The sequence below is a fragment of the Prionailurus viverrinus genome, chromosome D3 (assembly GCF_022837055.1).
Source record: "Prionailurus viverrinus isolate Anna chromosome D3, UM_Priviv_1.0, whole genome shotgun sequence".
In the NCBI taxonomy this organism is placed as follows: Eukaryota; Metazoa; Chordata; class Mammalia; order Carnivora; family Felidae; genus Prionailurus; species Prionailurus viverrinus.
This window is the reverse complement of record NC_062572.1, coordinates 33,625,328-33,641,577: the sequence shown is the minus strand read 5'-3', so window position 1 is coordinate 33,641,577 and position 16,250 is coordinate 33,625,328. Positions and strand designations below refer to the sequence as shown.

Here is a 16,250-nt window from a genome sequence, read left to right as displayed (position 1 = left end):
CTGTTTCAAGCTACAGTGTCTTGGGGTTAATTTGTTATGTAGCAACAGGAAGCTAATCTTCACTTCATAATAAATTTGTACAATCACTTTCTAACTCATCCCCCTTTCCTTCAGTTTCACTTCTTGTCAGATTATTCCAAAATAATCTCATCATAATTTTCCTTCACTTAAAGGGCTACAGAGGTGTCTCATTCCTTTTTGGAAAAAGTCCAACCCAAGGCCTAGGCATTGGCCCAGATGACTCTGATGCAGGTGGGCATCAGGTTGCACTGTGGGCAATATTAGATCCTCTCTCCCCCCTGAACCCACTTTAAAATCAGATTCCAGGACTCCTGGGTGTTTGTCAGTTGGTTAAGCGTCTGACTTTAGCTCAGGTCACGATCTCACAATCTGTGAGTTTGAGCCCCACGTTGGGCTCTGTGCTGACATCTCAGAGCCTGGAGCCTGCTTCAGATTCTGTGTGTGTCTCTCTCTCTGCCCCCTCCTCCACTCACCCTTTGTGTCTCTCAAAAATAAACATAAAAAAATTTTAAGATAAAATCAGCTTCCATGAATGTGTCCTTGACTAATACCAGCTTACAGCTTACTATATATTCCTAGACATTTATGCTGCCTTGGATCACTTCTTTAAACTGTTCACATATTTGACCAGTTTACAGTTCCTCAGGAGCCAAGATCAGATGTTCTGCTTTGCACACACAGTTCCGGCATTCATAAGTGCTTTGGTGATGTGAGGACTGAAGTTAGAATCCTAGCAGCTAATAAGAAATGCTGGAAATGTAGCAGGGCTATAAGCACAGCTTAGGAGTTAGACCTCAGGCTGGATGCTGGGCTAGTGGTTTGACCTCAGGCATATGACAACCTTGTTATTCCTGTTTCTCATCTGTGAGAGAAGGTATTTATGGTACCTACTTCACAGTTGAGTATTCAGGGAGATAATGTGGCTGAGGGTGTTTAGCACAGTATCTGATATAGGGTATGTGCTGAATAACTGGTAGCTACTGAAAATCAGCAAAATGTTTTTTAAATTATGTGTTAATAGTAACATAGCACAGAATATCTAATATCATAATGCTTATCTTCATAGCTTTCCTTATTCTCTTTTATTGACCAAATTGTTTTAATACGAGAAATTTGAAATACAGTTGACCCTTGAACAATGCAGGAGTTAGAGTCACTAACGCCCCCCCAGTCAAAAATCCCCATATAACTTTTGACTCCCCCCAAACTTAACTACTAATCGTCTACTATTGATCAACAGTCAATTAACACATATTAAACATATATATATATATATTCTATACTGTATTCTCACAATATAGTAAGCTAAAGAAAATATTAAAATCAAGAGAAAATACACTTACAGTACTTTACTGTATTTATGAAGAAGAAAAAAAAAATCCACGTTAAGAGGCCCCACACAGTTCAAACCCATATTGTTCAAGGGGCAACTATAGTTTAATATTTTTAAAATTTCAGTCCAGTTGGCACATACACTTTTATCAAAATGTAATGATACTAGTAAGAGTTAACTCCCATAATGTAAAAGAGGCAAGTGGTAAAAAAGTTAATGAGTACAAACTCAGTACTGATAAATATACCCCTTGCATTTAAGTAGTAGCTTCAATTATAGGTCTCTAGGGTCTCTATACATCTGTACATCCACCTGTTAGTGGGAAAAAGCTGGGTCAGGGAGGCAGGGCTGTGCATGGTGGCTCCACCCAGGAGCTCTAGAAGAGAGCCCAGAGAGGAATGTGTAGTGAGTGCCATGTAGGAGTCAGGTAGAAAACCCAGATTGGCAAGTAGGGTTTCTGGAGCTCCAAGTCAACCATGTCAATGGTGTGAGCTACCGCCTCAAGCTTCTCTATTCTAATTAGTTACTTTAGGGCTGCAGTGATTTGTTGACTTTGAGGAAAGACAAAGGGGCTGTACGTGGCAGTTGTCTGTTAAAGAGCACAGATTAGAACTGCATCGATTGTTTTGAAGACATGTTGATGGTTCCACCTTTGTATTTCTTTTTCTCATTTCCATACTGAACCTGCTAATTCATTAGTTAATCCACTCCGCAAATATTTATTCAGCATCTGTTACATGCCAGGCATTTTTCCAGAAACTGGGGATATGGCAGTGAAGAAATCTGACAGAGATCCTTGTCTTCATGGAACAGTTTAGTAGGGTGTTAGGTGCTAAGTGCAATGGAGAAAAAATGCAGAAGAGAGGAGGGAGAAGTAGGAACTGTAGCAGGGAGACAGGAAAATTAAGAGGCTATTTAAGGCAGCCACTTGGGAGAGCAGGCACATTCTGTAGAGCCACACAAGACAGAACCAAGGAGTAAACAATGGGACTAAATTACATGGCTGAACTTCCCAACTATTAGAGCTGTTCAAAGATAGAACTTTACAGAAATAAGTGTCTCCCTGATCCTGAACATGTTTAAACAGAGCCAAGAGTTTGCCATTGGCTGGAGTGAGTGAGGATCGAATGCCTTCTTGGATCACTTTGAACTCTGAAAGTCGCTAGTAGAGTTCAAATTTGGTGGAGAAGAGAGCCAGGCAGGGATGGGGTATACAGCACTGAGAGGGCCAAAGAGACACGGTTCTTGGCTGGGGATCCCATTACTACACTGGGAAGTATATATATTGGGGGACTCCCTGTAGTTGTGGTAACTGGCTCTTTGATCAAGCTGGATAACAAGAGTGTACTGCCTCTTAAAGCAATGAAGATACTCTGTTATATGTAGTTAGTTGCCCATAGCTGCCTGGTTCTCTTTACATCTCTGACAGGAAAACACACCACATTGTGGGAACAAAGACTTGCCAGGTCTGACAAGGTCTTCCTGTTGCATAGGGTTGGGAGATGAACCTTCAGTAACCAGGTGTTGTTAGATATAAAACGCTGTTTTTGTGTGTGTGGTTTAAATATATATCAACTTGTCTTTCCGGAATTTTTCTTCTACATTTTGGGAGATCTACTGAGGAATTTTTTTAGATTCAGTTACAACTGACACACACAAGGACTCAGATTCTTTATAGTAATTGGTAAAGTTGACTTTTTTTTGTCTTTGCCTCCCCAAGTTTCAAATAAATGCAGCATACTTTGTGCTTTTTCTTGCATTTGTGTACTATACATCATCAGGTTTGTCATAACACAGAAATATTGCTTGGAAAGTATCATCATTTCAGCCTTCACTTTAGTGAAAGGGCTGGCTTGGATGCACAAAGGCTTTTTTCTCAATTTCTGGTTACGGTTGGCTCAGGCCCTCCGCTGTTTACTGGTTGGTACCTATGTGGTACTGGTTGTTTGATCCAGTGTGTTGAATGCCTCTCCTGGATAAAACTGACCTTAGAGATCACCTCATCCAACACCCTTGCTTTAAATTGTAAGAAAATAAAATCCAGAAATGTTAAGGAACTTTCGCCATGTCAGATGGCTGTTCTGCTGTCAGGCCGGAGCACAGTGAAGTTAGAGCCATTTCAAATACTTGAAACCAGGTACCGCTGAAAGAACCTGCTTTGCTGACTACAGACTAGTTTTTTTCCATTATCGGGACGAAAGCTCATCCTGAAAAATCCTTTTCCCTAGCAAATCCCATTTTGGAACAGAGTAAGGTCCTGTTCTTACTGAGAAGGAAGTGTGTCTACCATTGGCTACACCTGGAGGAATATTTTAGGCTGTCCTGGGAGTCACATGGAGGCAGGATGCCTGCTGTGTTATGCCCACAGTGCCAGTCCAAATTTATATTCTGTGAATCTGACTTCTGAAATGACCTTGATACTGTGCTAGGAAGACTCGAGGCTTTTTCTCTCATCATGTTCCCTTTCCTTGGTGGGTAAGCTGGAATCTTCTTAGGCTTCCTTCTCTCTTTGGGATGTCTAAGATAAAAATTTCCTTTTAAAAGTAGAAGTTATTCTGGGTTTTGTTTACGCCGTTGGCTCTACACAGCAGTGGCTACGTTGTTCAGATATACCTGTGCAGAGCCTTGCTGTTCCTTCCATTTCTCCCACATGCTTCCCTGCAGCTTTTACACCATGTTTGCTTAGGAACTTGATATTCAATGTGGCTCTACAGAAATTCTCAATTCATCTTTGGCATTTCCACTAGTCTGAATACTGCTGCTCCTGGGAGGAACTGGGATGTGATGTCCTCTGCTGTGTCACCCTAGGGGAAGGGACTGACAGACAATTCCTGCAGCCACAAGGGAACGCCAAAGCAAAGAATATATGGGAGGGCAAACTTGAAGTGAGCAAGCTTGCTCAAGGTGGTCCCTCCTTGCCAGCCACACCCAAGGTGAGGGAGTTCCCCGCCTTATTTCAGTCCACAGACAATGAGATTCCTTAGTGCAGCTTGTGAGAATGCTCCCAGTGCAGGACCCATGGGGCCAGGGCCTCTGGGCAGCAAAAGAAATCTGAGCACGGAGTTGTGTCGAACATGGCATAAGTTTAAACATCCAGAGGATCTTTAAAAGGAACTTTTGATGCCCCACTTTTCAAGAGCCATGTCTTGTCAGTTCTGAAGCTCTTTTATTTACATTGCTTCAATAATGCTGAAGTGGCTTGGGTTTTGCTGCCAGCATCAAAATCCAACAGTAGAAAGAGAATTGAAGATTTTTTTTTTTTTGCCACAGTTAACATCTATTCTACATACGTAAATTATACATTGGGGTGCCTGGGTGGCTCAACTAAGTGCCTGACTCTTGATTTCTGCTCAGGTCATGATCTAACAGTTGTGAGATTGAGCCCCAAGTTGGGCTCTGGGATGACAGCACAGACCCTGCCTGGGATTCTCTCTCTCCCTCTCTCTGTGCCCCTCCCCCATGTGCACACACATGTGTGTGCTCTCAAAATAAATAAACTTAAAAAAAATTAAATAAATTATACATCATAGACATTTTAGTGGAATGAGCCAGAATAATAGTGCAAATCCAGTCTGCCATGCCATGCATCTGAGCATTTAGTTAGTGTAGGCAGAGTTTTATATTAAGTAGGTTCTTACCTCCTGAACTTTTTGAGTGGACAAAAGGAAGTCTCTAGACATGGGCCTTTGGCTAACATGGGGGAAGAAGGAGCATACCCTATATGAACATTATAATGAATCTGTGTGTGTGTGTGTGTGTGTGTACCTGCACATTCTGCAGAGGGACAAGAACTAGAGTCTTTAAACACATCATATGTGCAATCAAGCCCTTTCCTAAAAATAGTTCTCATTACAAAATGCTAGACTATGATGCTTTACAACTATCTTCCTTCACTGGAGCTGAGAAGGGAAAAGACAGATACAGTTATTAAGGGTTACACAAAGCTTTCCTCTTTGTGGTATCCAAGTTTTCTGTATCTCTGGGGTCCAGGAGGTACAACACTAGGAATCTGACTTGGACTGAGAAAGTTTGTGTACACTGGAGAGAGAGCTGGACCCACACAAGTGTTTTGTTACACATACCTCACAGAGAAGCTTCAGTGGAAGATCCTAAAATATGCCTGACAAATAAAAGGATAGTGTGTGTAAATGAGTATCAAACTCAGTATCAGGTAATATTTGAGATATGTAAATATCTTAAGTGATGCTCTCTCTTTAGTTAATAAAAATATAACTTCCCTAAGTTCATTGTGGGTTTAAACTTCCTAATTTTCTCCTCAAGCAATTTACATACTACAACAGGAAATTTTCTTATCACAGGACATTTTAGGAATGTATCCCTTGGGGAATTCTGTTTGGAAAAAATAACAGAAGAGCTTTATCTTTCTATACATAATTTGTCTCCATGTATGTGACTTCTATGACAAAACGTTATACACTATTTACAGAATTTTAATTTCTTGTACTGTTGAGGGTTAAAAAGAAGTCACAGCTTCTTGGTTCCACAGCAGAGTTATGGCAGTGGCTCAATTTAAAAAAATTTTTTTCTAGTGTGGTCCTTGTCAGATTGTATGTCTCAAACCGATCATAACTTGTGGATGATACAGGTGTCTTCCCTTTCTAACCTAGGTGACTTCTGACAGCTAGTTACCGAAAGACATCACCATTTTACAACAGGAACTCAACACAGAAGTTATGATGGAAAGCCATTTTATTTTTCCCTAAACTTATTTAAAATAAAAGACTTGAATGGAAAATGTTTAGTACCGATATGTCACCCTGAATGCCAGCAATACCTTGACTTTTATACACACAGGAAGCCAGGTCAAAGTCCAGTCAGTGTACAGTTTTGCATGAACAAAATTTTCTGCCATTTTGCTTTAGCAAATAGCAACATAATTTAAAACGCTCATGTCTCCTCTGTGGCACCTAAAATCCAGTCCTATATTTATTAATACAGTTAGAAAAATAAAAGCCTTAAAAAATTCATGGTATGAGTTCACGGTGCTAATCACACAGTCTCCTCAAAACTAAGATCATTTTTAAAACTCCTACATAACAACCTTCTGGTTTAATTTGAAAGGCTTAAGACTTGAAATCTAGTAAGACTGTTAAGTCAATGTACATATCAATTATTTGACTTAATTTTTACTTGCCCTGGGAGAGTTAATTCCCATTGTCCACTGAATGAATGCCTTTCAAATATTAATACATATATTACACTATTTACAAGCATTCTTAACCACTCTGACATGGGTAGAAAGTTAGGCCGTGGGGAAGGAACCACCTCCCATCAGGGCAAGCTCGTGAGGTCTGGGACAAAAGGACGGTGCTGGAGGATGCACCAAGGGCTGCTTCAGTGTGCGTGCGAGCTCTCAGACACACCAGGCTCCTTTTGAGACCAGCTAGCCAATAATTTGTTGTTGCTGGATCAGGTATAAATGCACAGTGGCCGGAAACCAGGAAAAAAAAGGAACACTGTGATGGTATGTTATTTTAGTAGTTAAGAAGAGGGAGGCAGTCCTAATGTCAGACTAGGCTAAGGATGGTGCAACCATGCTCCACAAGCTGTTGGTGAATCACCCTCGGCAGATTACCTAACTTAGTCGAGGTGACGGGTACATGTCATGGGTAAGGAAAGGGTAAATGTAAGAAATTGTTTTGGCAACAAAAAGTGATGTTAATTCAACGTCTGCAAGTTTAACTGTACCACATGCCCTCTTCTTACACTACTTTCTGCAAACTGTCTCAAGCAGACATACCATCCATTTGACAAACCTTGTTAATGCTGCTGAAGGATTTACATTCTAATGCTCTGGTAAGAGTGATCATGCCTAAATCAGCCCATACAGTATCATAAACCTGAAGAGGTGAAGCCAAAGATTGAGAGAGGCTAGATATCTGCCTTGTGAATGTAAGCGAAATTCTCATTTGGGGGGCTTAGTTTCTTATGTTTTAGTAACAGCAGTAAACTAGTCATTATTTTAAAAAGCACACTATCTTGGGTCATGTCTATATATGTATACACATACCGTTCCTTTTCCTGGTAGTCATTTAGAGGTCCAAGCCTGGGGCCCTCAAAGGGCATGGCTTCCACCAAACCTTCTGGGGTACAGAGTCCAAATAGTCCCTTGGAAAATGTTATAAATTAGATTTGCCCAATATAATGTTTAAATCTCTTGCACAAGAGTCTTTAAAATAATTTAAACACTTGCAAACTCAATAAGGGTTCTCTGGTGGCCCACTTTCACATGCAAACACAGACGAACTGTTAACATGCATTATTTTAGTCAATTGGTAAAGTTTATTTCGTTAAGTATAAGTAATTTTAAGCCATTTACTAAATTGTAAATTTCAATCCATTAAAAACTACTACCAGAGCAGTTCTGAGGTATTACTGTTAATCTAATATAGAAATGTTACTCTATTCTGCTGTGGTATGAAATGTGACTGCCATGCCTCTTATGTAATGGTGCTGTTGCAGTGCTGACTACAGGCGTGTCCTATAGCTTTCAGGAAATTATTGCGTATGTGCATTCACTGATTTTCCAAACATCAATGGCAATTTGGTCATTTCTAAGCATACTAAAATAATAAAGTACAGCTCCTGGAATGGGACAAACAAGCGGGGAAATTTCAGGTATATAATGCCATCCTCCAACCTACTTCATCAAAAACCCACCCTACTCACTCCAGTCATTTACAAGGAAAACTTGTGCAAAAAGCATCCAAAAAGCCTACTGGTGGGTTAATTTTCTTGTAATTTTAAAAGAACTAGACAATGTTTTTTCCCTTAAAATTCATTTATAAAAATAAATTAATTTCAGTTTGAGACCTTAGATACCAAATTGTGGCTTAATTTAGTCGTGATGGCTAAGACTATAAAGTTATGAAAAATGTAGCTGAAAACGGAAGAGCTCCAGCTCAGTCCCCGTGGCGCGGCAATAGCTGGCACCCTGTGCGGTCACAACCCTCCCCATAGTTACCCAAAACACACTCAACTTCTTGACAGACTTTTGGCGTTCCTTTCTCCTGAAACTCCCACAAAACTTTAATTCTTAGACCTCTGTTGCAAAACTACAAGTAACCATAATACATTCAAGAAAGGGAATGAAAACCTGTCACCCACTCAGGAGACACTGATCCATTGCACTGGGGCAAACACAGCAGCTTGGAGGAAAACGGTCACCCACTTGGGTGTACGGCTTATCCAGATGTTTTGCACTAGAATGCAGGCGTGAAGTCCCTCGGAGTCTTTATCTCAGAGCAACAATAATTTAAAGTCAGTTTGACAGTATGAACAAACCCTTCCAGGTTTTGTGCCATGAGATGATGAGCAGCCTGGCCCCGACTCCAGGTACCTGGTGTGTGGCGGGGCCTGGTCACTATGTACATTAGATAGGAACACTGTCAGGTGGAAATGCCAATATGACTTACTGCTTAGGACTGTGCTGACATCGATGCCTTTGTGAGGCTGATTTCCCACGTGAGAAGCTTTTTGCCTTAGTCAGGAAATTATCTGAGGGAACAGTAAGGAACTGAACTAAGGAAAAAGTTTCTGGCCCCTAAATCCACACACACACACACACACATACACACACACACACACACACACACACACACACACACACACACACACACAAGCAAGTTTCAAACTATTGTTATCTCTCAGTGCAAAGGAGCAATCGGCTGACCTGTCACATACCATCAATCGATATGAACACAGCATTCAGTCTGTGGAACAACGTGATGCAGCAAAAACCTGATCTAATGCGAATTCAAGCCTATTAACTAAGACCGCGGCAAGGAGACAGTGCAGCTCAGTGTTTCTCCCGCGCTAGTGCCGACTCTGAACACAAAGCAACCGAAAGGCACAGGCTCAGATTTCATTGATAGTCCTCTCTGAAGGGCAGTATTCCGAGGGGCCCGGTGAGGACATATAGAAAGACTGTGTTTTCCTTTTTAATCGTGCTCTTTTGTTGGCCAACACCAGGCTGCGCCGGCTCGAACTGATGATTTCCGAAATGAACTTTTTGCAGTCTACGCACACCTCCATAGTACTCCAGTCCTCCATCAACTCTTTGGGAAACTGTAGTTCTTCATCTGATTTGTCCACAGACTTAGATTTTGAGGAGAACCTGGAACAAAACAAAATGTTCTGAATCCAGTATCATTACTCACAGTTCTCCTGCAATACTGAGCAACTAGGTGCAAAAAAGGTAAATTTGCTGCCAAAACATTTTACTGAATGGGTGAGTCACCTCATGTCCTTCCAAAGGAAGAATTTCTAATGGGGGTAAAATTCAAAATATTTTTTTAAAAAAGAAACCAGGAAACATGCTTTATTAAGAAATAATAATACTGAAAACTCTTAGTGTCCCTTCTAGAATTTTTGGAAAAAAAAGACATTCAGAGTATTCACCTGATTAACATACATGACGTCTAGCGGACTTTAACAATGAAAATGATACAAAGTACATGTTGCTAACGTCCTCTGGGTGATTCAGAAGGAACTTCAAGTTCTTTCTCCAGTGGCCCTGTGTCAGGGTTGATGAACATTAGTTAACTGTAGATGGTGGGGCAGATTACAGTAAGCTGAGGTAAATATGTCTTACCCTGAAAAGTTATCTAGGGACCAGCTTTCTCAACATTTTTGCGTTTCTCAAATACACCTTCCCCTCCCTAATAATTCTCTAATTCTCTACATTTGGATGACTAACTATTTGGATTCCAGAGAGCTGGAGTTCACCAGACCTCATCACAGTAATTGTTCTGGGCAATTTTTTGAAATAACTAGGAATCATCTACTCGTTTACTACTTTAGTTAAACCAAATAGGAACCTAGGTGTGGAGTATGTACAGAAAGGAACAACAACGTGTCCCGTCGCCTTGAGCTCACAGGTGATGATCCACAGTTGGAGGCCACCACAGAGCAGCAGTGTCTCAGGGCAGAGTGGGCAGCACAGGGGCAGCAGTGCCGGGCACAAGTTACCTGCTGGGCTCACAGCTTCCTTGCCTTGCCGCCCACATCTGTGGTGTGCAGGAGTGGGGCTGCCCAGTGCTCAGCACCAGTGCCTCTCCCTGACAGGGGGCAGCTGGTACATAAAACCCCAACCTTTTTGGCCTGTGAGTATGTGAGTACGTGAGCCGAGCTGGCCTGATCTCCATCCTTTCTCAAGGACCAACACTAACCTTACCCTGCATTAAATGCAAAGGGACTGATATTCAGGTTTTTTTTTTTTTTTAATTGCCATAAAGCTCTTGGCATAAAGCTTTATTTCTGCCTTATTTACAATAGGAAGATAAACCAAAGTTCTTACAGACCATTGGAAACCAAGACCTAAACAGATTTGCTTTCAAAACTAAGGAGGAAAGAAAGACAACTTCAGGTGCAGGTTTTCAACTGCACTGAAAACAAGGTCAGTTTTAAAGATGACTTTTAGAGAACACACAAAAGTAATTACCTCTAAAATAGAAAAAAAAATGATGACATTCAAGTATGCTTCAAGTAGCTAGCTATTATCCCTTGACAAGTTACCTTTGGGAAATTTTGAAGATTTGTGCGCAAGTCAAGACTATATTAAAACCAACCACCCAACCTAAAGCACCCTGAGCCCAAACCCTACTTTGTCACTGGTTCTCAAAAGGAACGTTCTTCCTTTACAGAGTAAAGTCTCAGGTGTCTTACTCACCTGGCAATGCTCCGGAGTGGCCGATGGTGGCCAGTGGGGGTTTTTTCTGGCCTCATGCAACTTTCCCCTCTTTGCAAGGTAGAAGGTCCCAATGAAAAGATGGGAAGAGTGGAGTATGGTTTAGAGGGCAGCCGCATCTATTATCCCAAATGAAACCAGAGTGAGCAGTACTGTTAAAGAGGTGGACTCCTTAAAATTAACACAAGTTATAATTTTGCCAAGCTTAGCTTACCTTTTTGCAACACTGTGAACACACGGGCCTGTACACAAAATCAGAAGTGTTACTCAGCATTGACGTGATGAGACCGGAGAGTGAGAGAAGTCAATGGCTGTGCGGTTGTGAATTTCTATAACAAACTGCAAAAACTCTCTTGTTCTTCCACCAGAATGTAACGGACTGATACAACCGTGGATTGCCAAGGAGATAATCTGTGAAACTGAACTCTTACACTGTTTCCTGGAAAAGGATCAACTCTCATCTGTCTGGGATTTTCTTACTTGTCTATCTAGGGAAGGATCACATGACAATCACATCTACTTTTTGTGTTTAAACAAGACATATGATTATTAGGATCACCTTAGTTATGTAAAAGAAGTACATGCGGAGAAACATTTTCCAGCTATAACGCTAAGTAACTGTTTGCTCTACTCTTTGAAGAAATCAGTATGACTAACCCACAAGCACAATACGATGTGATAACAAATTGGGGTAATTTCTAATACTGTTCCTGTGTGGAAAAATGACTAAACAGTGAATGTAAGTAGTATTTATTTACATCAATTACAAAAAAACCTTACCTCTTACAGAACTGACAGGTATAAGACCAGGTGAAGAAGGAAAATCTCCTGGTTCGGCAACAAAAGCAGAGCTAAAAATACAAATTTAAAGGGAGAGAAGAGCATTGCCAACAGTTAATTTCCTAATTTACATGTCTAAATATACTTTTACATATTAGGGACCTTTAGCAGACAGAAGGAAAAAGAGAATTCAGAAACCCTGTTTTCAAGTTTGGCTCTGTAAGAATTATAATTTGGCTATTTACTTATAATTCCACTTTTAAAAGGTAATAAAAGGCTATAGCTCTCAGAGGCTCATCATCATGGAATCAATCTGAAGAAGGTTCTGAAACAGTCTCTTCCATTTTTCAGATGTATTTTCTTTATAAATCCTTTAAAAGTATAACAACTAAATGCAGACATGATTTTATGAAGGCATGCCACTATTTATTATGGTTGTTTTAAGTCTTCCAAAGTTTTTGATTTCTCAGAGAGAAACAAAAATACTCTCTTTTGTAAGCAAAGCAGAATAGGAACTGTGTAGTACAGGGTAAGCCTCTTACCTCCTGAAATCCCCTAAAAGTCCTGTACCATCTGGCTGCCAGCAGACCACTCCCTCAGGAGACCAGGCCTGGGACTCACCATTCCTCTAACCCTACTTATCAACCAACTTTAAACAGCTCTCTACCTTTCCTTTTTTCAGGGCGGTGTAGACATCTTTATACTGTTGGTATTTTTCCAGCTCTGCCTTCACCAGGACCTGACGAATATGCATCACTTCCTCCACAGTAAGAGCTAGGCATTCCACTGGATAGCAGAATTCCTCCTGAAATTCAAAATTCCACATGAATAAGAAACTCCCACCCCCCTTTTCTGGCACTGCACAGTTTCCCTTCAGATCAGACACCTGGTTAGTAGCTCCAGAGAAGAAAAGAGGTTTCCCAATGAACACTGGAACAGAGCTGGCTCACTCTGGGGACCACATAATTTCTAATTACACTAAGACAACAGATGGCAGAAAACTTCTGGGGACCATGTCAAACATTATAACCTATAGAAATTTCCAGGAAAGGAAAGTTCCTCACATTTGAGTACATATTTTGCCTCAAGTTTCTATTTCATTAAGCAGAGCTATGTATCTGTGTAATGAAATCTTGAAAGAACATTTTCTTGTTCTAAAACAAATTGACATCTGTTTTCTCCTACAATTCTGCAAAGACATTGCTTCCTGTTATTTGTATACTATATGCTAATACTTAAATAACAAATCTACAACATTGGTACTATTTAGAAAACTGGTTTGTGGTACCCAGAATAGCCAAAAGGAGGTGGTTAGTAATTTATACTGAGAAGCATTATTTAGTGGTAAGTTACATCAGCACATTGAGAAAAATCCTAATGGTATGAGCAGAACTGAAACATGTAACTACTGGTGCAGTTTCCAGCCAAAAAGCAACCTCTACAGGCTGCACCATGGTTCTCTAGATTTCTGTTATTACTTTTAAACAACTGCTGAATGTACAATCAGCACTGGAAAGATGTGGAGAAAATCTTAAGAATTTCACAATAAATATTTATGCCGGCTGTCTTATGGTAATGGCTTCCCTAAAAACAGCTGAGGAAGATGTTGATGTAACTGATCCCACTGAATAAAGAGCCTCACCCCCATCTGCTCCCCATCCGGCCCTGTGTTTGATTGGTGGATCTAATAGAAAGACAGAACGGTCTTGTGCATTCTCACCCTGCCAGGCTTCACAGGGGCCATTGTGGTGTAGGGACACTGAGACTTAATGTTCTCAGTGCAAACACATTATAATTCACTCCCACACACACACAATAGCATTGCTCACAGGCATTCTGGAATCAAACAAGCCAAATGAGAAAGCACATGACTATGAATGCAGTCAGTTTATGGAGTTTTAACATTCAGTTCTGTCTTTCAATCAGAAAAAACAAAAACAAATCTAGGTTGCAAACTTGATAAACATTAGCATTTACTAAAAAAAAAGTAGTTTGAAGAACTGCTTCTTACTAACAATCAATACAAAATCATGTCTGGTCAGGCTAACTTTAAATTTGCTTAAAAATGTTTTGGAAAAAAATCCTGCAATTGAATTTTTAAGAGGAATGTTTAAGAGGATACTAAGCTGTATCCAGAGGGTGGGAAGGTAGTCTGTTCAGGAAGACTGTATCATTTGCTAGTCTAAAATATTTTTTAAAAAATCACCATCACATAATTTTCTCTTTCGATGGGAAAAGTTTTCAAACATAACAGGATTAAATTGGTGTCCAATATCCACTCAGTTTTCTTCCACCCTGAGAAAACAGCTTAGTGTCAAGTAGGAACAATGCACTGCCTGTGTGAAGGTTAGGCCACTACAATTCTGCAGGAGATAGGTATTGTCGGCTGCACATGTCTGAATGATGGCTTTTCTCAGCTTTTAACATATTTCATAAGAAGTTTCCTATGGTCTTTTTTATTCATTTGCTGAGTATGATTTTTGTGCATTTTCTGATAGTTAACCATGTGACAAAACTGCTGAGGTGGAACAAAATAATGTATGAATCTAGTAACTAATCAGAGAATCAACACCTGAGATTTGCTGCTATGGGAAGATGGCAAATAGTGCCAATTTAATTAACTTAACAACTGGAATGCCTGGGACGGTAAACATTTCTGGTAGATGGGAATCCTTTTTATTTGCAGGGAGATCCTAACACACATAATAGACCTGACAGGCTCTACTTCCCTCTTCTCAGTCTTAAATCACAAAAGGGCTTAATCAAGCATACTTTCAACTTACTGCTTTGAACCATATGCAAATCCAGTACTTCGTAAGACATAATAAGAAACTGTATTTTGTGGGTGTTCTTATTCTTTCTCTAACTTTCAGGCAGATTACTGTTTAGTAAAATAATTTCCATCAGGTCAAATGCTAATGTTTTAATTCTGGTGCTTTCCCAAGGACAACAAAACTTTAATGCAACATGAAAGAAAATAATAAACAGTTACTAGAATAGTTTTCATTATTTTTTTTCAATTGGCAAAAAAATTAAACATCCCCAATGCCAAATTAAGCCTTAACCTTAACAGATCTTGCGGAGATATTAAAGCTCCAAAATGTGAGGAGCATTTGGGGCTTTAACAGTGAGTGAGAGCTCTCGGTCATTCCTCCACATGCCCAGAGCTCATTGTCACAGCCAGACATGGGACTCTAAAATCCTCTTGCTTCTCTGTGCCTCAATCTCACTCCTAAATTTAGGAAAGGGAAGCTAAATCTGAAAGAGTTTTAATAAAGATTACAATATGCTATAGGGGGAGATGAGCCTTTAGAACTTACTTTTGATGTATGTCACTAAAATTGCTGAGTTTGTGCTGAATATTCTGATTACATTTACCATCCAGAAGGGTCAGAGTTAGGGAGCACAGAAATTAGATAACATAATGTATACTCTGGTTACTGAGCCACAGAAAGAATGGGAATAGTTATATTTTATATAGTATTCTTAATTAGCAAAAACTTTGTAAGTAGCAGATATTTGAAAATTATCCAAAATGACCATTGCTGTTTTGAGTTTTTAATAAATCAAAGGCAGATTTAAATTAAAATAGCACCTATTAAGTTTAATTACTCTTCTCTTTTTTCAGGTTCAATTTTAAAAGTCAAAGTGAACTGTTTGCCTACAGTGATATGTAGACATAGTATACAGATATCTCTGTCTGGGGAGTATTGATAATAAAAATAAAAATGTCAAACAAAAATAATATAAAAACAGGGAGGGGGACAAAACAGAAGAGACTCATAAATATGGAGAACAAACTGAGGGTTATAGGAGAGGTTGTGGGAAGGGGGATGGGCTAAATGGGTAAGGGGCATTAAGGATCTACTCCTGAAATCATTGTTGCACTATATGCTAACTAATTTGGATGTAAATTAAAAAAAAAAAACAAAAAATAAAACAAGTTAAAAAAATGTATAAAAATGTCAGATCTCCAGTAATAGCAGCAGTAAGAGTGACAGGAATTAAAATGCCATCCCTGCACCTGACCATGTACTGCCCAAAGGGCCAAGATCTAAAATGGAAAAAGAATAGAGATCTAGCCTCTATTTCATGACAAATAAGAAGAGAAAGGAATTTGTTGTATTTCATTTACATTCAGAGTCTCTTTTCCAAACCAAGATGAGTAATAAAGAATAACAAAGAAACCAGCTGCTGGTTCATTTGTCAAGGATATGTTTAGTAAATAAAGGACCTCACAGAGCCAGGACCCTATATGAAGCAGAACAGACCAGGCAGCTGCGAACACTAGTCAGCAGCACATGCTACTCTGGGGGCAGGGGAAGCTTGGGCATAGTCTGAGGGCTTTTTATTTCACTGGAGTTTGGAAAGTATTGGATTTTCTTTAAAAAATAATTCTGTATGAAA

The 16,250-nt window shown here is 39.8% G+C and overlaps 1 protein-coding gene across 6 annotated transcripts in view; it reads right to left on the bottom strand.

Annotated features, from left to right (window-relative positions):
• Positions 1-6,046: 6,046 nt before the first annotated feature.
• Positions 6,047-16,250, bottom strand: part of SPIRE1 (spire type actin nucleation factor 1) — a 209,775-nt gene continuing 199,571 nt past the window's right edge. For all 6 annotated transcript variants that reach the window (XM_047827151.1, XM_047827152.1, XM_047827156.1 and 3 more), the window contains 5 exons: positions 12,511-12,648; positions 11,844-11,914; positions 11,278-11,305; positions 11,046-11,182; positions 6,047-9,491 (listed from right to left, as the gene is read on the bottom strand). In XM_047827151.1, the coding sequence (XP_047683107.1) occupies positions 9,233-9,491; positions 11,046-11,182; positions 11,278-11,305; positions 11,844-11,914; positions 12,511-12,648 (633 nt within the window). In that variant the 3' untranslated portion in view covers positions 6,047-9,232. The remainder of the gene's footprint in view (positions 9,492-11,045; positions 11,183-11,277; positions 11,306-11,843; positions 11,915-12,510; positions 12,649-16,250) is intronic.